At 33.5% G+C, this 19,516-nt stretch overlaps 3 protein-coding genes across 4 annotated transcripts; 1 reads left to right on the plus strand and 2 right to left on the minus strand.

Annotated features, from left to right (window-relative positions):
• Nucleotides 1-267: 267 nt before the first annotated feature.
• Nucleotides 268-14,855, minus strand: LOC129789961 (ras-related protein Rab-5B). The gene is made up of 6 exons (XM_055827108.1): nucleotides 14,616-14,855; nucleotides 11,278-11,601; nucleotides 11,066-11,186; nucleotides 7,184-7,352; nucleotides 7,007-7,126; nucleotides 268-4,200 (listed from the first exon to the last, which is right to left on the minus strand). The coding sequence occupies exons 2-5, from the start codon at nucleotides 11,532-11,534 to the stop codon at nucleotides 7,020-7,022; spliced, it is 654 nt and encodes a 217-aa protein (XP_055683083.1). The 5' UTR covers nucleotides 11,535-11,601; nucleotides 14,616-14,855; the 3' UTR covers nucleotides 268-4,200; nucleotides 7,007-7,019.
• On the plus strand, nucleotides 14,832-15,583 carry LOC129789977 (bis(5'-nucleosyl)-tetraphosphatase [asymmetrical]). Its single transcript, XM_055827128.1, has 2 exons — nucleotides 14,832-15,138; nucleotides 15,197-15,583. The coding sequence occupies exons 1-2, from the start codon at nucleotides 15,027-15,029 to the stop codon at nucleotides 15,511-15,513; spliced, it is 429 nt and encodes a 142-aa protein (XP_055683103.1). The 5' UTR covers nucleotides 14,832-15,026; the 3' UTR covers nucleotides 15,514-15,583.
• Nucleotides 15,529-19,399, minus strand: LOC129789863 (ankyrin-3). 2 transcript variants are annotated; one of them, XM_055826955.1, is made up of 7 exons: nucleotides 19,295-19,399; nucleotides 18,889-19,187; nucleotides 18,541-18,820; nucleotides 18,352-18,467; nucleotides 18,005-18,239; nucleotides 17,485-17,924; nucleotides 15,529-17,014 (listed from the first exon to the last, which is right to left on the minus strand). In XM_055826955.1, exons 2-7 carry the CDS (start codon nucleotides 19,051-19,053, stop codon nucleotides 16,178-16,180), a joined length of 2,073 nt encoding a protein of 690 aa, XP_055682930.1. In that variant the 5' UTR covers nucleotides 19,054-19,187; nucleotides 19,295-19,399; the 3' UTR covers nucleotides 15,529-16,177. The 2 variants fall into 2 exon arrangements, with proteins under 2 accessions (XP_055682930.1, XP_055682929.1); XM_055826954.1 differs by having other exon boundaries at nucleotides 18,005-18,263.
• Nucleotides 19,400-19,516: the final 117 nt, after the last annotated feature.

Genomic DNA, 19,516 nt, shown 5'->3' on the forward strand with positions numbered 1-19,516 from the left:
TACGCTTGGGTCCACGTATAACACAGAGAACGCGAAAGGGTTAAACCGTAATCCCGTATTATTTCTTAATTTGTGAAAATTTAAGTCGTGAGAATAAAAGAATAAAAAAAATTAAAAATTGGTACAAAAAAATTCTCCAAGTCTGCAAAAAACATGAGGGCCACGAACGGGTTAACAAAAGAAGAATTTTTGTAGTCAAAAAAAATCTCCGGAAGAAGGTTACAAGCGGCGAGAAAAGAACAAAAAAAAACAAAAAAACGCAGTGAGTACAATTATTTTCTTTTATTCTTTATCTAAAATCATATTAATTACATAATAGTTCCTCTCTGCACGTTTTTTTTCTCATGTAATAATAATTATAATAGTATTTTTAAATGGGTTGTTTTTTTGCGTGTAAAGAGTGAATAATTTCATTTTTTTCATCAATTTCTATATATTTCATTTTATATATAGATTTCATCCATCCCAATTCATTTTCTTATTTATTTTCTCTATTTTTTCTTCTTCTCCAAGACTATCTTTTATTTTATTTCATTTTTTTTATTTTATAGAAAAAATAAACAAATCGAATGCTCCAATTTGACCGCTGCCCCTCTACACTTTAATCTTTACATAAATTTTTATTATTTTCTTGTTTTTTTTTTTATTTAACTAAAATATTGTTGTGTGAAAATTTACAGATTTTTCTCCTCTCGCGCAACTATAATTTTTTTTTGATATTCTTTTTTTTCTTTCTCTTTATTTAATTTATGAAAGGTTTTCATTTTTTTTTTACCTTCGCAGATGAGAAACTATCAAATTTCTCAATACTTTTTTTTTTGCATTATGATGATTTTTTTTTTAATTTCTCATCTCTTGAATCTGGTTCGTGTTAAAACAACAATAAGCCCCATAAATTAATTTTTCTTTTATTAACAATTCTTTTATTTTTTGCCAAACATTCTTTATTTCCTTTTTTTTCAGCTCATTCCCCGAAGGAACTACGCTCGTTTTGTGAGAAAGTGATTGATGTGTGTTTTAAAAAAATTGCGATTTGGAGGAAGGTTTTTGGGTGGTAAAAGAAAATGCATTTTTAAGGGGGCTACATACCCTATTTTGGGGAAATTTTCTTCTCTTTTTTCAAGATGTTTTTTTTTAATTTGAAAATTCGAGAAAATTATTATTTTTCAATCATGGCGACAATTTTTTTTAAGGCTTTTAACCACTGAATAGGGTATGTGAGACCACCCCTCATTTAAGGAAGGTAGTGTGCAAGAATTTGCAACAATTTCAGAGCCATGCCGACAAAAAAAATAAACCATAAATAAATTTTCCGGAAGGTTAGAAGTTTTGAAAGAAAATTCTCTAAAAGAACTAAAAATTTAAAAAAAAATCTAAATGAAATTATTTAAAAAAAATTGTAACAAGTGTCTTTAGAGATGATCTCTCTAGTCTTAGAGTTAGGAAATTTTTTTTTATACAAAAGAAAAACAAAAGATAAACCACCAAAAGAGCAACTCAACACAAAGAAAAAATATCTCTGGATTAAAATTTTTCTTCTTCAATAATATTTTATTACATTTAATGCATATCTCTCTTGCAAATTTATATTCATTTAAAAGTAGGAATATTTTTTCATTTTTAAAATTCTTTTTTTTTATATATAAAATTTTATTTTCTAATTCTTTATTACAAAGATTTTTATATATTTTTTTAAATTTTTATGTCTTCACATTGATCGAATACTTTTCACATCATCCGCATTTTTTTTTAATTAAATCGATGAACCTTTTATAATTTTATTTATCTTTTTTTTTTAAATCTCCAACTAAAATAATTTCTGATTATTTTTTTTTGTAAAGAATCTCCTTATTTTTTTCAGGTTTGTCCTATTTAATAAAAATCTATATAGTAAAATAAATTGATTTTTTTTAAAAGACCGATTGCATTTTTTATTATTTTTAGTATTACACGTCATTGTTTATTTATATTTCTTTAATTTTTATATCCAATTTTTTTTTTATCACTCAGGCGTAGTTTTTTTCTTGAAAATATTTTTTATTGGGAATGCTGTTCGATGGAAATTTTAACAATTAATTGATTAAAAATAATTCTTCAATAAACTTATTTCTTTCATTTCTTCAAAACATTTATCTATGCCCAGTCTCCTGTATTTTTTTTAGATAAAGAATTAATTTTGTTTGTATAATAAATCTATTAAAAAGCGATAATTTTTTAGTAATTCGTTGGTAGGTAAATTAATTTATTTTTATTTCGATACATTCTAAAATTTAAAAAGAAAATCTTCAAATATTCTCCGAAATTAGATTTAAAGTTACATCAAAGAATTCTCCAAAAGAAGCAAAAGCCACGCCTCTTTCTACTTTATCTTCTTCTTCTTCTTTTTAAATTTCTCAGGGCCGGACGTCATTTCGACATCCACACAGCCTTTTCTACTTTATTTCTCCATTAATGGTACAAAGCATATGCTTCAATGCTCCCATTTTATCTTAAGTTTTAAAAGAAATTATCACTGGTTTTGGGAGCTACAGAAAGAGCTTCAAAATTCTTTATTTTAAGTCTTGAAAACAAAGATAATCAATAGAAGAATTAATGCTTATGCTCAACTCGTAATAAAGGAAAAAATTATATAAAATGGGGGCGTGGCTTATGGCGTTTTATGGCCAAATCTGCCATTTCTGTCCTAAACTGATTTTATTTGAAAAATAAAAAGTTTTTTCAAATTTTAAATGTTGTTTGAGTTTATTCGGCCTCCTCTGTCTCTTTAAATGACGTGGAGAGGAGACTCTCAAAATGAATAAACTCCTTTTGAAACTTTTCTAATATATAGAGGAGACTGGGGTGAATTTTATCTCTTAAAACGGTTAAAAATCTACAATCAGAAAAATAGAAGAAATTCTTCTTCGAGAGAATTTTTTTTATATATTTTCTCCGCAATTTTCTTCTTTTTCATTCAATTAAATTAAAATATTTTAACGAATAAAAATTCCCATCTTACAGCAAAAATCAATGATTTCTTTTTCAGTGTAGTGTCCCCAAATTTTGTGTGATAAATGAGGAAAAAATATCAATTCAAAAGACATTTTGCAGATGAATTTCTCACACGAAACATCGTATAAATTGCGACCTCTCATATACACTTGCTTTGCAAAGAAAAAAATAAAAGAGAAACAATAAAAGAGGCGGCAAAGGAAATAATAAAAAAACAGGGTGGTTATAGAGGAATTTCTTTTATACAATTATATTATTTATGCTCTCAATGGTCTATGTGTGTGGTGGTGGTGTTCAACTTCCCGGAAATATTTAATAATTAATAATTTTTCAATCATTTCCACATTTACAATTTTTTGTATATTTTCTTTTTTACTATTCTTCATTACTTTCAGTAAAATTTTTTCTCAACTGCAAAACAGCAACAGCATAATGTTGGAATGTTCACTGCATTAATAATCTACAATTTTATTCTAAAAAAAAATTACTTTCTCTTTTTTTTTAGCTATTTTTTGTTTCTGGTGTTAAAAATGAAAGATTTTGTCGTTACTTTTTTCTGTACAAAATGATTTTTTTTCTTTCCCTTCAAAGTAGTACCCTTCAATGGTTTTTTTTAAAACATCAACAGACATCCTAAATTGCAAGAAAATCAAATTCTTTAAGTTCTAATTCTTTTATATATTTCTTTTTTTTTTTGCTTCAAATATTGCAAAGAGCCAGAAGGGTGGATAAGAAGGCAAACCAAAGGGCGGGAAAAAAAATTTCCTTTTTAATTTTATTTTACAAAATAACAAAAAAGAAAAAAAGCCAATCAGTGCACGTGTTTGTCTTTCATTTTATCTCTCTTGCACACAGACACAGCAGTGGATGTCACGATAAGCTACGAAAAAAAAATCCCACAGCAATTATCTTTGTATTTTTTTTTTAAACTTATTCTCTTTTGAAATTAGAAAATGCCATTATTTTCGCCCATTCAAACGTCCCAACAATTTGGGCTTTCATTCTTCAATGTTTCTTTGCTTGTTTCTTGATTTTTTTTTTTATTTTCTTTAAATTATTGAACCACCATCAACTTTTTTGTTGTTGTTTTAATTTGGGTCTAAACACACCCTAAGAAATAGGATTTGAGAAGTAGTTGTAGATTCATTAGCTGCTGCTGTTGTTCGTGTGTTGTTTTTAAAATACCCAAAATTCTGTCCTCCATAATATCTAAAACAATAATATTCATTTAGATATTTTTATTATTTGATTTATTTGCAATTTAATTGATTGAGAAGCTTTGAAAGTAGAGAAATTTCACAGAGCATTGAAAACTGTGTGAGTCAGACTTCAATGTGTGTGGAGAAAATCTCACACGTTTGTCCTCCAACACACATTAGAATGTTGTTGTTGCGTAAAGAATTCCAACAGAACTGTGGCGAAAATAATGAAGCAGATGCAGTAGTTTTTTTTTCTTTAAAATATTTGAATAAATTACAACAATCAAAAATTCTTTTATGGGTAAAATAATAAGAAAAATCTTTTTCAAATTTCTTTTTTCCAAGAAATCAGTTAGAACGGAGAATACCTTATAAAGAAAGAGGTTATGGTCTTAAACCTTCAGTTTCTCACACAAACAGATCTAACAAATTTTCAAATCTCTTTAAGTATTCACAAAAGATATGTTTTCTAGATTTAAGAACTATTTTTTAATAATTTTTCGGACTTGTTGTTCCTGAGACAATCAACAACCGGAAAGAAACGAATTTTATCCTCTACTAGAAATCCTTAAATGCCTTAAATAGATTATGACTATTTTTGCATATTACAAGGAATAATATAATGAAGAATTAAGATTTTATTGTATAGAAATATTCCAAAAAGGTTCGTGATTTTGTACAATTTAACTCCAATAATTAACCTTCAGATCTAACTTCCCGACAAAAAATCATCACATAAAAGGAAAAAGTGAGGGCTACATTGTAAAAACGGTTAAATCGATTCGGAGCTCACACCGACTCAGCCGGTTTTACAATGCCGCCCTCAGAAGTTATTGTAATTATTTGAAAATCTCATCTTTAGGGTGAAATTGTCTATTAGATCTAGAGCTGAATTGACAACTCAGTCAGGCTTAAAATTTGAAGACATTTTTTAAGACAGTCTTAGCGTTTTAAATCGGTCTTTTTAAATCTAACTTAAAATTTTTAGGTCGACCTCAAACCTCCAAATTAAAATAAATCTCAGAGAGCAAGAAACTTATAAAAGTTAAATCTAGGACTTTATTATAATATTTTTATTTTATTTTATTAATTTTATTAATTTTTTTTTATTATTTTATTTATTTTATTTATTTTATTATTTTATTAATTTTATTTATTTTTTATTATTTTATTTTAAATTTCATTTATTTTATTTATTTTATTTTTTTTTTATTTTATATATCTTACTTATTTTATTAGTTTTATTAATTTGTTTAATTTGATTAATTTGATTATAATTTTATTTTAATTAATTTATTTATTTTATTTTTACAAGAATTTTCTGAAATGAAACAAACATTAGGAAAAATCACTTTTCTAGTTGATATTCCACAAAACAATCACAAAAAGCATCAAATTCGTTTAAGCCCTCTTTAAGGGGCTTTATCTGAGAAATTGGTTCACGGTGAAATTATGCACATTTCATTGAAAAGTCACGATTTTCCTTTTACTAAAATGAAATAAAACAAAATAAAATAAAATAAAAATATTATAATGAAGTCCTAGACTTAACTTTTATAAGTTTCTTGCTCTCTATTCAATGCAATTTAAGAATTATTTTTAATAAAATTCAAGTTCTTTAATCAGAAAATCTTACATATTTTCCAGGACAACTCAGGAAAATTTGGATTTGTCTGGGCTTGGGCCCGACTTACAAATTTTAACCTTTGGAATGCGGAGGCCTTGGTAGTTACGTAGAATGCGAAGGTGGGGTCGTTGAACGACCCCAAGAAGGAAGTCGATTTTCTCATAAACTATAAAACCGGGAACTGTCGGGTCACTACTTTTAGACTCCTTATATAGTCCTCTTGCCCCTTGCATCACAAATTCGCCACCCGGAAACACGCAGAAGAAGATATTAGAGAAAAACATTTTTCACTCATTTTTCACACTTTCTTCGTGAGAAATTTGCCACGAAGTTGACCGCAACTGCTATTTTTTTTTTCACTACTTCCCCACATTCCCCTCACTTCCCGCACCGTGATAAATGGCAATATTTCTCGAATATTCTTTATTGTTTTGCACATTTATATGCTTCTAATTATGTTTTATGTTGTTTATGTCACTTATTCGCGATAATTCTGACACTGAGAAGGTAAAGTGAGAAAGTAAACACAACCCTTCAACCCCCTTCAACCATATGATTTATGATGTGACTAACTTCATTCTAAGAAATTTTCCGCAGCATGGCCGTTACACCAATTTTTGAATTCCCTTCTTCTACATTTTCCTTAATAACTTTTCTTGTGGTGGTCGGATTGAGCTGAAATTTTTACACAACCTCCTCAGATAACCAGAGAACTTATTTCCAAAAGATGGGAATGGTATCTTTTATATTTATTAAGTTATAGCACGAAATATAGCGCTGGGGTCGTTCAACGACCCCGCTCCGCATTCCAAGGGTTAAGTCAGACTTAAGAAAAAATGTCTTAAAACGTTAAAACCGACTTAAAATTTTAAGCCCGACTGAGTAGTGAATTCCGCCCCTAGTTTAAGTTTCTCAAACCAGGCCTAATTTTTTTTAGGTTAGGTCTATGTTATAAGTTTGACGTCATATTTATATTCTAGGCTTAATTTTTATTCCGACAATTTTCCTAATCAAAAATTTGTTGCGTTAAAAATTCTTTGAATCCTGATTAAACTCCCATCAATCAAATTTAAAAGACAAGATAAAAAAAATTGTTTATTACAAATTCTTATATTTTGCTCCATTATTTTCACCACAGCTCTGTACTAAACAGCAGAAATATTTATTAGAAAAAAAATAACTCCCTCACCTGCAAAATGACATCACTTGCAGCAGTTAGTCGTCTGTCTGCTCTGTTCATTTTGTTCTAATCTCCGTCCCTGTCCACCAGCTTGTGGGCCTGCTCCTTCATTTTTGGGGAGTTTTTTGGCTGCAAAAAATGAATTTTTCAATAAAATTCTTTCAAATAATGAACTAATGTACTAACCAATGGCCAAAAATATATCATTAACATTCATCGCCGTCTTTGCGGACGTCTCCATGAAGAGCAAACCATTTTCTTCAGCATACTGTTTCGCCTCTTCGTACTCCACCACCCGACTGTTGGATAGATCAGCCTTGTTTCCAGCCAAAGCTATTACGATATTTGGTGATGCCTTCATGGCGTGAAAGTACAGACAAAACAAACTTTCAATTAAAAAAAAAAACTTCGACGGAAGTAAAAAACGAAGAATTTTAACGATTACGTCGCGGTTGGTTTGAATGAATGAAAAGAACGAAGAAGAAAAGAAGAAAAAGCAAAAAAAAAAAAACGACACCTGATAAATCTGACCTCTAAAAATTAATTTTATTGATTACCCCGCATTGCAAGTAATGCGATAATCTTGAAATTATTCACACAATATATTCCCTGCTAAATTGTCTCTCAACTGATGCATTTTGCACTGAAAGAAAGAACGAGAGCTTTGTTCCTCCTCGCCCGTGATCTATGTCTAAGAGAGACCTTTAATGCTTAAATGCTTTATGATATGTTTTTCATTGTAAAAAGCAATTAAAAGTATTGCACCAGCAGTGAGAGAGATGAGACATTTTATCGCGAATTGAGTCGCAAATGATTAATGAAGCGCTTAATTATTTTTTTTTTCATAGTTTATTTGCAACATTTGCAATATTTTCCGCTTAATTGCATTTCAAATGTCTATACGGAATTCCTCTGTATAGACATTTTGATTTATATTTTGATCTGTTTATGTTGCTTTTTTTGTTTGTTAATTATTTCCTTTGTGGAAAAGAATCAAAATTTAAAGAAAAAATAAATCAAAATTTAGCTAAGACACTTCTATAAAAGAGAAACTTTAGTATTGTTGCTTTTTTAAAAGTTTTTATTAATTTGGGGTTCTTTACAAGTTTGTAATTGACAATAAACTCACAAGAAATCAACAGAATTGTGATTAATTAAGAGTTAATTTTATTGGTATGTGTCTTAGCTAAAGAAGTCACCTATAACTGATTTTTACAATAATGTGAAATTTTAAAAAAAAATGTTAGACTAAAAAAACAGAAAAGATAATAATAAAAAAAATCAATAACTAATTTTATCAAAAATTACAACAATTGACCCCAGCTCCCCCCTAAAGCTAAAATTTAAAATTTTTTTGATATGTGTCTCGACTAAAAATATAAAAAAAATCATAAACAATTTTTGTAATAATTTCAAGCAAAAAAATAAAAGATTTTCAAATAAAATCAACTAATTTCTATTAAAACTTGTGAAAACTAACCCCAACTTCCCCTAAAGATATAAAGTTCTGATTTAAATTATCTTCAAATCAGGTTAAAACTAGAATGAACTATTAACAAATTTAATACAATGTCTCAACGTCACTTAAAAACGAATTTATCCATTGCAATGACATCATTATGGATCAAATCTAAATCTAACCAATTAAAATCGGTTGTTAACTGGTTTTGGCAAGAAATAAATTTAATGAAAAAAAAAACCGAAGGTAAGTTAATGGAAAAGTTCTTGAGGTGTTTTTTAATGTTTTCTGAGCGAAACGAGCGTCGTAAAATTGACGATTTTGTAAAGTATTTTGCAAACTCACGATACTCATAAATTTTCAATGAATGAAGATTAAGTTTTATTATCAAAAAAATAATAAAAATAAAATTCTTTGATAATTTTTTGATACATTTTTGCTACTAAAATCCTCTGAATTATTAAAAAAAAAGATAAGAGAAAATTAAATGATCAAGGAATCCAATTAAGGACTCAGGTAGCCGAGACGCTTTAATCACCTCTCTTTGCTTCCAACTACATATGTGAATGACGCGGGTTCAAATCTCGTAAATTTATGTTTTTTCTATGTCAAACTTTTTTTTTTCTTTCTGAATATTCTTATTTTTGCAGTCATAAAATGAGTTTCCTTGAAAATTTCCTCTTCTTCACTTTACCCCATTGTTTTGAAGAAAGAAAAGAAGGTGAAGAAATAAACACCAAGACATGCAACAACCTTCATTCAAGGTATTGTGTAAAGAATAGAAAAGCAAAAACAACACCAAAACAGTTTCTTTCTCCCAAAAAATGCTCAAAATATTCGCGTCATTAAAATTCACGACCGACTGGCTACTTTCGCTTGAAATTAATATTACATATTTAATGCGCGTGGATTATATAACGCATAATCTGCTACTTTGCCATGTCCACCCCATACTGTGAGGGAGGACATGCAGATGAAATCCCCATCAAGAACAGAACGAAAGAGCGAGAGAAAGAGAGTTAAATGATGCGCAAAACATTCTTGCTGATTAAGTGTTGTCCATCAATAAAATGTATAAATAAATAAAAAATAAAGAAAAAAATCTCAATCCGACGATTGAAGATCTTTTCAATGAAATAAAACAAACTCGATGGGAGATTGATTGTTCAGGAGAATGTGGAGAATTTTTCTCTATCCATCTCTAAATATGTACATTAACAATATTATTTCACAAAAAAAAAATACTTCAGAAAACCTTTTACGGTGCAATAAGAGTTCATTTAAAAGATTTCTTTGGAATACATTCACATTTTATTGGAAAAATAACAAGAAGGAGAATTTATTTCTTCTGATAACGATAAGACTTTTATTCACTGAAGTGGAAATATTCTGATTTTTTTTTTACACCGAAATTCATTGAATATGAAGGAATGATAAGATTTATGGAGGGTGTCTTTGCTAGTTTATAGACTGATTTTTATATTAAAATTTGTGTTTTAATTTTTTTCTTATTTATTTGGTGATATTGAGCCTTATTCAGCGACCAAGAAACCCTTGAAATTTTAGTACAAGATTCAAAGAAAAGCTTTTAACGTTCTTCGAGGATAAAAAAAGATTTTGGAATGTGTCTTTGCTAATCGATTTCGATATTCTTTTATAATCTTTTTTTTCTCTATTAAGAAAATTTAAAAAGAATTTTAACATTCAAGCTTAAAAGAATCCTTAAAAAAATCAGAAAAATCAAGAAATTTTGCATAATAATTAAATAATCCGTTAAAAGCTTAGCAAAGACACAAAAAAACCGATTTTTTTAAAATAATTATTTAAAACGATTTTGAAGATTATTTTAATTTCTATTCAGTTTTTTTCTTAATGTATTATTACTTTAATACTTAATCTATAAAGCAGTAAAAAACGTATCATTTGAGAAATCAAAAGATTTTTTTAATACCGTAAAATCGGTTAAGAAAGCCAAGACATACTCTCAAACAATTGGTTTTCATTGTTTATTTTTTTTCTCCAATTTCTTTTTTAACATTTAACCTTGGAAAATCCTTAAAATATTTTAAAGAATCGCAAAAAAAAATTTTCATAATAAATTATCGGTTAAAAGGTTAGCAAAGACACACAAACCCGATTTATTAAATAAGTCTTCAAAACGATTTTAAAAACTTCACTAATTTCTCTGCAAAACTGTTCTCTTTCTTAATTGTTTGGTATATTTTTTTCAAAGAGTAAAGTACGAAAGAAATGAGAATTCCAAAGATTTTGTAACATCAAAATCGGTTAAGAAAGTCAAGACACACTCCCAAAAAACGGTTTTCTTTATTTCTTTACACAATTTTATATTTCAATGAATTTCTTTCGTTTTCCAAAAGAAAATAAAGATGACACCTCTAGAATTTTCGCTTCAAACATTAATTTAAAAAATCCTTAAATTAAAATTCAACTTTCCCAGAACTTTCGACCCAAGAAAGAACCGAAAATTTTGCTAAACGTTTTCTTTTTTATTTTTGGTTTTATTTTCTTAAAAATCTTTAAATTTGTCTTGAAAACAAGCTTATTAAAGCTCCAAAAAAATGAATAAAAAATAAACATTTTGGACTCACCTGTCGCTGAAGTTCCTTAACCCAAGTCTTCGCTCGCTGAAAACTGTCCTGATTCTGAATGTCATAAACTACAATCGCCGCCTGGGCACCACGATAGTACATTGGGGCTAAACTGTGATATCTAATCCGGATCAAAAGAGAATCCTTCAATCAGTAAACTTCTCACAAAATTCACGAGAAAAAGGGGCAAAAAAATTAACTTTTTTTTGTACCTTTCCTGACCAGCAGTATCCCAAATTTCAAACTTGACAGTCGTCTCATCAATACAGACGGTCTGTGTGAGGAATGCAGCCCCAATGGTGCTCTCCTGATACTCATGGAACTGTCCCTTTACAAAACGCAGCACCAACGAGGACTTCCCCACGGCTGATTCACCCAGCAGGACAAGCTTAAATTGGCATATCCTGCCCTGAGTTGCCCCATTGGGTCGCTGTGCTGTTGCGCCTCCGCCACGAGGTGTTGTTGCCATCTTCTCTTCAGCAGCACTTCTTCCGCCTCTATGTGTGGTTGTGTCGCACTTACCTACGTCAGATGACCTACAACGACAACACAACAATTCACTAATAACTCGCTGTGAGTAAGATAAGCTCTTCTTCGGCAATTGAATGTCCAGGAATGAGTCAAAGAAAGCACAACACGTCATAAAGCCCCTCGAAGATAATACCCCGAAAAAAAAACAACAAAGATTGGAGGTTCTTCCGGGAATGGCTCATAGAAAAAAAAAAGAGGCCATTCATTGCACATCCCAAAACACCCACCACCCAAATAAATGGGGTTCACACATACAGAGCAAAATAATATAGAAGCTTTCTGTTTAATCAAACAATAAAAGATAAATAGTAAATTCAACTTTGTTTTGTAAATAAAAACGCAAAATATTCAAAAATGCGCAGACACTGACAATTTCGAGCTAGACGAAAGATCCACAAAATTTACGAGAGATAAGAAAAAAAATCATTTAAGCATTTTAATATGAAAAAAATTAATAAATATTTTTGCATCTTCTAAAAGTTATATTAACACGCAAAAGAAGAGAAAAGTTCGTTGTCTTCTCTCATTGTTCGGGAATGGCATTGGCAACACACAGGTGGAAAAAGTTGGTGAAAGTGGTAAAGTTTGGTTAATGTGGTAATTTGTGTTTTTTTTTATTGAAAAATCAACATTGAAAACTTTTTTAAATTTTTGAGCAAAATTTTATTTAAAAAATGGAAGCGAAGATTTTTTTTTTTGTAAATTGTTTTCAATTTTTAATTAATAAATTGATTTTTTATTAAAACTGCGGAAGAACGATTTTAATATTTGAGCAATTTTGCAGTAGTTTTATTCAAAATTATAAAAGTTTAAGAGAAACGTTAAATGAATTGATTTTTAATCTTAAACTTCTTAAACACAATTTATGCTATTTGTAATTCACGCATTTTCCTATTTGGGCTTAGCTATTAATGAGCTTAAAGGTTAAAGAATAAATCTTCTACTAAAAGAATTATTCTTTGTTTTATCTATAAAATAAAACCGCTTTTATTATTTCCTTAAAAAAAAGAAATGAACAGACTTAAAAGTCTAAAAGTTTAAACCTACAAAAAACACCAAATTGGTCACCGTGGCCAGCATTTGTTTTTGTTGTTGATGAGACCTATGTTTACTAAAAAAGCATCAAAATTTCAAGTTATACTCAATTACAAAATATATTATCAAGAAAAGTAATCTAGTTGATATCACTTCTTTTTCTAGAATTCTACATTACTTTCTTCGGTTATTTAAGTAGATAATTGCTTATTCTCGGGAATAAAATAAGCTAATTTTAACAACTATTCGTGGAAAATAGTAAACTGAAAATATGCCGAAAGACAACCTCCAAAGTCTTGGCAAACTTCTATTTTGACTGGCCACGATGTCCAAAATGGTACTTTGCATAGTTTTGACTTTAAACTTAATCATCTCATAAAAAAACGTTTTTTTTTTTCAGAAATTCTATTGCCTGATTTCAAGTAAATTCTCTACACGTAGTTACTATGTTTAGTTAGTTTAACAATAGGTCCAATAGAATTTATTCTGTTACGATTTCAAGATTCGAATTGGCCAGTTTATTATTTTCATTCAGAACTTTTAAGAAAATTGCGGCACAATCTGACAGTTATTATGGCATTTTTACGACAATTTATACATAGGAATTTTGAAGCTAATTAATTAACCAAAATAAAAAAAAATATTTGACCTTTGTTTTCAACGCTTTTACCAAAAAAATTTACCAGATTGATTAGTTTTTCTCTGATTTTATTAAAAGTTTATAGAAATTACATTGTGGCATTCAAGTTTTTAAACAATATTTGATAATTTTTCAACTTTAAAACATAAATTCTTTTGAAATCAGACCAATTTAATATCACGTCCTGAGCAGATTAACATTTTTTGAGCATTCTGTGACATACTAAAAAAAATGTAAACAAATAACAAAACAAGCAACATTTTCATCTTGTATTGAAGCAATTAAAGGAAAAAGGAACTCATAGCCACTTTTACCAAAAATTTACCACTTTACACACAATCTGAATGGGAATTTGTCAACCCGTTTTTAGGAGTGTTGAGAGAAAACCCGTAAATAGAGACGAGAGGAAAATGAGGACAATGTGGTTTTCCCAGACAGTAGCTATCACTCTGGACAGAGACAACACTGTGTGATGCCCTCACGGAGGTCACGACAATCCCTTTTCCGGAAGCCGCCTCTCATGCCAGCCCACATTTCACTCTGGCGCGGATTTCAACGAATTTTTATTTTTTAGAAGGGAGCCGCCTTTGTTCCCCGCGCTCTGGAGAAGTTCTTGTTGTCTTTGTCTCACCCGCAGTGTGTTTTGTGAGAGCTAAATCACTGATAATGACTCGCGCGGAGACGCAAGCGGGCACACGAGGGAAATGCTGAAATGATTTTTTATCACTCCCCGAGGAAGACCTTGAGCTTCGCGAGCTGTTGCGGGAGCACCTCCCCCGCACCGTGGTGACACTCTCTTGTTGTGTTGACGCACACAGGGGTCATCTTGTGGGGGAAAATACCTCCGGGAAGCCCTAGAGAGGAAGTTACCAAGCTAGGTAGCTAATCTGCTGTGCAATGCTCGCTGGAATTCCGCGTAGAGAACAAAATTTACCGTTTGACGTCAAAATGTCATTGCTTGTCACGCGATTTGTGCCCCCACAATGCCCCAAAATGGCTGCTGGGGCTTCCTGCGTGTCCCCCAGTGACCCCCGGAGAGGCGCCAAAGGGAACGGAATCCACTAATTCACACCAATCAAGTGGGGCGTAATCTCCGTTTTTTTCCCCAAATGAATTTGCGTGTGTGTGTGTGCTGGGAGCGACCATTCTCACTTTGCACTCTGTCCCCACAACTGGATGACGCATTGCCCTCCAGAAACACCACAATCCACCTCCAGGTAACCCCACACAGCCTCCCGGAGTCCCCAGAAAGCCAGCAGAGACCCCAAATTGAGGGAATTCGCGGTGATTTTGCATTGGGGAATGGGAAGTGAAAAGGGGCAGTCCGAATGTGAAAATTTTTACCTCTTTCAGCTCCTCAACAGGTCAATGGCGGTGGATTCGTGTGTGATGTCACTCAGTACAGCTAAACCTCCGTCGCGACGCCTTTTTGCACCGATCACAGTGGAAATTTTGGGCTTTTCCGTGGCAGAAATACTGAGAAACGTAATTTTTTTTTACACACAAAGATCCCCCGAAGATTGCAACTTTTTTACGCAGTGGCGCTTCAATCGCCGTCTCATCACTGAAACACGAATGAAACGCAATTTTTTCCGTCTCTTCCAATGTTTCCAATGAAATTCCCGAGAAGCAAAACACCCACATAACCTTACTTTTCAAATAAAAAACAACTTTTCCCCAATTAGCGATTTGAGAATTTTCTTATTGGACTTTTTTAGTTGGAAAAATAAGTGAATTGCGCTGCAAATAAGTGGAATGGGGAAGGAGGTAGCTGCTGGATTTCTCCTCTTCCGGAGACTAAACAATCAAATTGAATATTTGCTTCTAAAAGCATCCTACGGAACAGGACATTGGACACCACCAAAAGGTGAGAAATTTTCCTTTTGCAAGAAAACGTCCAGAAATTAAATTTTAATCATTTTCAGGTCACCTCGAGAGCGGGGAGACGGAATTCGAGGCAGCCCTGCGGGAGACCAAAGAGGAAGCTGGCTACAATGAAGAAGACATGAAGATCTTCAATTCTCACAGCCATGAGATGCACTACCCGGTTAAGGGGCAGGACAAGAAGGTTGTCTACTGGTTGGCAGAGCTCGTGGATCCCCACAAAGAACCCCAACTATCCAATGAACACATTGCCCGGAAGTGGCTTCCAAAAGACGAAGCAATCGCCTTATCCGGGTTCAAGAACTTCGAAGACATGGTCAACAAGTACGACGAAATCATCCGGAAGGAGCAGCTCTAAAGAAGAAAAAGACCCTTTGTAATTTTTCTTCATGTATATTTGTTTGAATATATTGCAAATTAATACATGACCATACAGATTCATTTAATTTTGATCAGATAAACCTGAAGATTCTTCATTTTTGTAGACTTTTTTATATCGAATTTAGGGAAGTTCCTGTGATTTTTTTTTTTTAAATCAGGTCAACTGAGAGTTTAGGGCTCCTTCGAGGGCTTTTCCTGTTGCTTTATCTTGCTGAGTTGCTAAAATGCATTTTAAATTAATTCCAGACAACTACCGCCATCTCATGGAATTTTTACATTGTTCCAGTAAAGTGTTATTGCACCTATTGCACTGTTTTCCCAACATAATGTTCTCAACATTCTTTTTTTTGTAGCACTGAATTTTTAATATTCTTTATCACAGAAGTTTCAAAGATCAAAATTAATTCACTTTTCACTTTAAATTAAATTTTAAAGTTGAACCTGAAGAATGAAATCAATTAAAACGTGATGTTTAGTATTATTTTCCTTAATGTAGCGTCCTTCGAAGACGCCATTGTTTCATAGTTTAGCAACCACAATCAACACCCTCTAAGTTTAGCTTAGCCACTCGAAACTGTTCCCAACAGAGTTTTGTAGTTTTAAAACAAGAGCAGGTGGGTCCGTACACGCAATACACAAAATTAGGGTTCAAAATTTAGAACGTAGTCCTTGAGAAGTCCTGGCAGATTCAGTCTGTTTATATTCTGAGCGAGCTTCCTATTGATGCTCTCGTAAATCGTTACGCGGCAAATGTGTTTGAGGCTGCGTGGGCGCTTGTAGAGCGTTGCAATGAGACTGATGAGTCCTTCAGTTGTCTTGGTGGGCACCTGCGTCAAGTAGAGATTGTGTAAGCTCTTGAGGCAATTGTAGAGAGGCTCATGTTGCATTGAGTAGTACAGCAGGTAGATGATGCGCCTGTACGTGGCATCCTTGTCCATAAGTAGGAACTCCTTTTTCGTAATTAACGAAATAAAATAGAATAGGATGTAGTTGCGACTGTTGCTACGGAAGGAATTCCTAAATGGTTCATTGGAACGACTTGGACCTGATGCGGGGGCAGTGTTTGTCTCCTGCACAGCATTGTCATCAGCTGCATCGGCTCTCACAACTTCCGCCGTCGTTCCATTGACCTTCCCGCAGAGATTGATATTCGGATCATTTCCATACTGCAGCAGCAGGAGTGTTAGTTCGTGAATGCACGCCATATCGGGGCATGTGCGTACATTCTGCACCATATCCATGACTGAATGAAGGATTGTCTGCGAGGTGACATTACAATCCAGCCCATGCTGCAGCAACAACTGCAGAATGTTCTTGATGAAGTCGAAGTTTGCTCTCTTCTGCGTATCGCAGTTAAGTGTGAAGTTTTCGCTCACAGTGAAGATGAGAACGTGAAGGGGTGTCAAGTTGGACCGATAGGAGCAATTGGGATTCGCGCCACGCTCCAGTAAGAGTCTGATACAGTTGAGGAAGCATACCTGTGTTTGCACAGAGCTCTCATTAATTTCTTACTTAACTAAATAAGTTTGATTTAGTGTTTAAAGTTTCATGCAAGCTACTATGATCTGATCTATCTACACTTATTAGTTTTGTTTGAGCTGCTCTGTTCTGATCTGATCTGATCTATATGTTCTTAACCTAAGGAGACTATTAAAGACAAAAAGTTTGAAGACCCATTAGTTGTTGCTCAGCTGCTGATTAAATAGGCTCAGATCTTCAGATCTTTAAGAGTCTTCAACACAGGCTACATTTACACTGTTGCTCCAAACTGTTGACAACTATCCTTAAAGGCTTTTAATGTCCAGTTTTTACTTCACTTTGTACCAGAAGAAGTTCCAATAAGCAGTCCAGATACCGCTCCAGTTTTTTAAGAGTTCAAAGAGTTCTACCATCCAAAGGCTCAGGACCAGAAACAACAAAGATACATCAGTCAAAACATCTTACTTACCTTCATTGAATGCGTAAAATGATGCAATGGATCCTTATTGATGAGCGGCACAAGGCACACCATTAGCGGTACCGAACCGTCTCGGCCCACGATGTTTGGATCTCCATCCTCCTTTATCATCATGTTAAGTAGTTCATAGCACACCTCCCAGTCGCGGATGTGCCGGAAAACGCACGCCAGGGCACTATTTCCAGCCTGATTTATGGAGCTCTTTGCTCCATTCTGCAGTAGGAAGCGAACAAGGTGCAGGACATCCCATTTATTCCATTTGTCGTAGCCATACTTTGCCTCTTCGAGGGCATACCGTACGATCACGGCGTGAAGTGGGGTATTGCCCAGGGAATCAGGAGCGTTTATCAACTCCTTGCACCCACCTCGTTCGAGGAGGATTCTCAGGGTGTGCAGGACATCCTCAGCAGATTTCCTTGCGTGCAAAAGAACTAACGGGATTGTTTTGTTAGGATTTTCGTTTAACGTCTGATCTTTGCCTGATCTAAGGAGGCCTTCAAAGCTAACTTACCGACATGCAGAAGGGTCATCTGCTGCGTACAGGTCCTTACAGTTGTAACAGCTCCGTGCTGAATTAGGAGTTCCAGAAAGCGCGTGTCATGCAAGATGGCCTGATGAATGGGATAGTATTCATCCTTAATGAGATTTATCTCATCAGATCGCGTAATGACCAACTGCTGGACACACTTCCATGCTCCCCGTTCACAGGCTAAGTGCAGAAGGGGCTTCTTGACACGGAAGGGTATCTGAAAGTTATTGCACAGAGATCCCTAGATTAACCAACATGGGGATGTTCTGAAAGGGAAACCAGCTGAAAGGAAGGAGGAGGGAACAAGGAGAGGAGGTGGAAGTTCTCACCCAGGGTTCTTCCATTTTCTGCGCCAGGATATTCAGGACATTTATCTGATCCCCATCAATTGCATAGCAAACGGCGTTCTGCAATTTGCTGTTGGGACGATCACAGACAGTCACATCTGCCCAAAAGAGAAAATTGAAGGAAGACGTTACAAAGGAGCTTCCTTTGATCTACTTCCGGGGGATACTAACTCTTGTACTTTCCTTGCTCTTCGCAGTTGAGCGAATGGAGTCCGGGGAAGCACATTCGGGCCTCAGTATCGATACGCGCTCCGTGCTTCAGCAGCAACTCCACGCACTCTTCGTGCCCCTTGAGGCAGGCAATGTGTAGGGGTAGGGAACATGGACATCTATTGACATCCGGGCAGTGTCTCTGGAGAAGCCAGCGTACCAGCTCAATGTGATTAATTGCAACACTCTTCTGGAGTAAATTGTACCCAGAATCACAATGAATTGCCAGGATGTTCTCATTCTGCCCCGGAAAAAAAACAAAGAAAAATGAATGCTCCCACTTCCGGAAACATCCGTGGATGAACTTACTTTGGGAATTTGCACCAGAAGAGCTTCAAGGGTGTGAATGGATATACGTGGGTTGGAGCAGAGAATCTCAAAGATTGTCTGAACCTTGTCAATTGTTGATCCGGACACTTTGTGCCCATCCCTGGCGCTTCCTGAGCGAAAAACTTGACTCACAGAGCCACCCATTGTGCCTCTCTCTTACTAGTTTTAAATCTTAGAGTCTACGCTATGAATCCTCTGTGGGGCTCCTTGCTCGTGTACTTCAGGGGGGCCCCATGCATTTCCGGGCTTAGTGGGGGAAGCAGCTGAATCTGTTACTTCTGGACAGATAAAGAGAAAAATTAATTTACAAAAAAAATCTGGGATTTGGAGTCTGAAAGTTCCTGGCAATGTTCAGAGTTGATAAGGACATCCGAAAGTACCCTACCTGCACTTCCATGATACCTGTTACCATTAATTTTTTAACTTTTTAAGCGTTTTTTTGTTTAGGAAAAAATGTATTTTTTGACAAAATCGTCGACGGATTGAATTTATGTTGCATGTGTTAAGCATTCATGTTGCAGCATAAGCTTCGAGCACTTCTAATGTGTTTTTACGCGCAGAAATTAATTTATTTTAATTTTCTCTTCTTTTTAGCGTTAATTGATCA

Source organism: Lutzomyia longipalpis, chromosome 2 (genome assembly GCF_024334085.1).
Source record: "Lutzomyia longipalpis isolate SR_M1_2022 chromosome 2, ASM2433408v1".
Taxonomy (NCBI): Eukaryota; Metazoa; Arthropoda; class Insecta; order Diptera; family Psychodidae; genus Lutzomyia; species Lutzomyia longipalpis.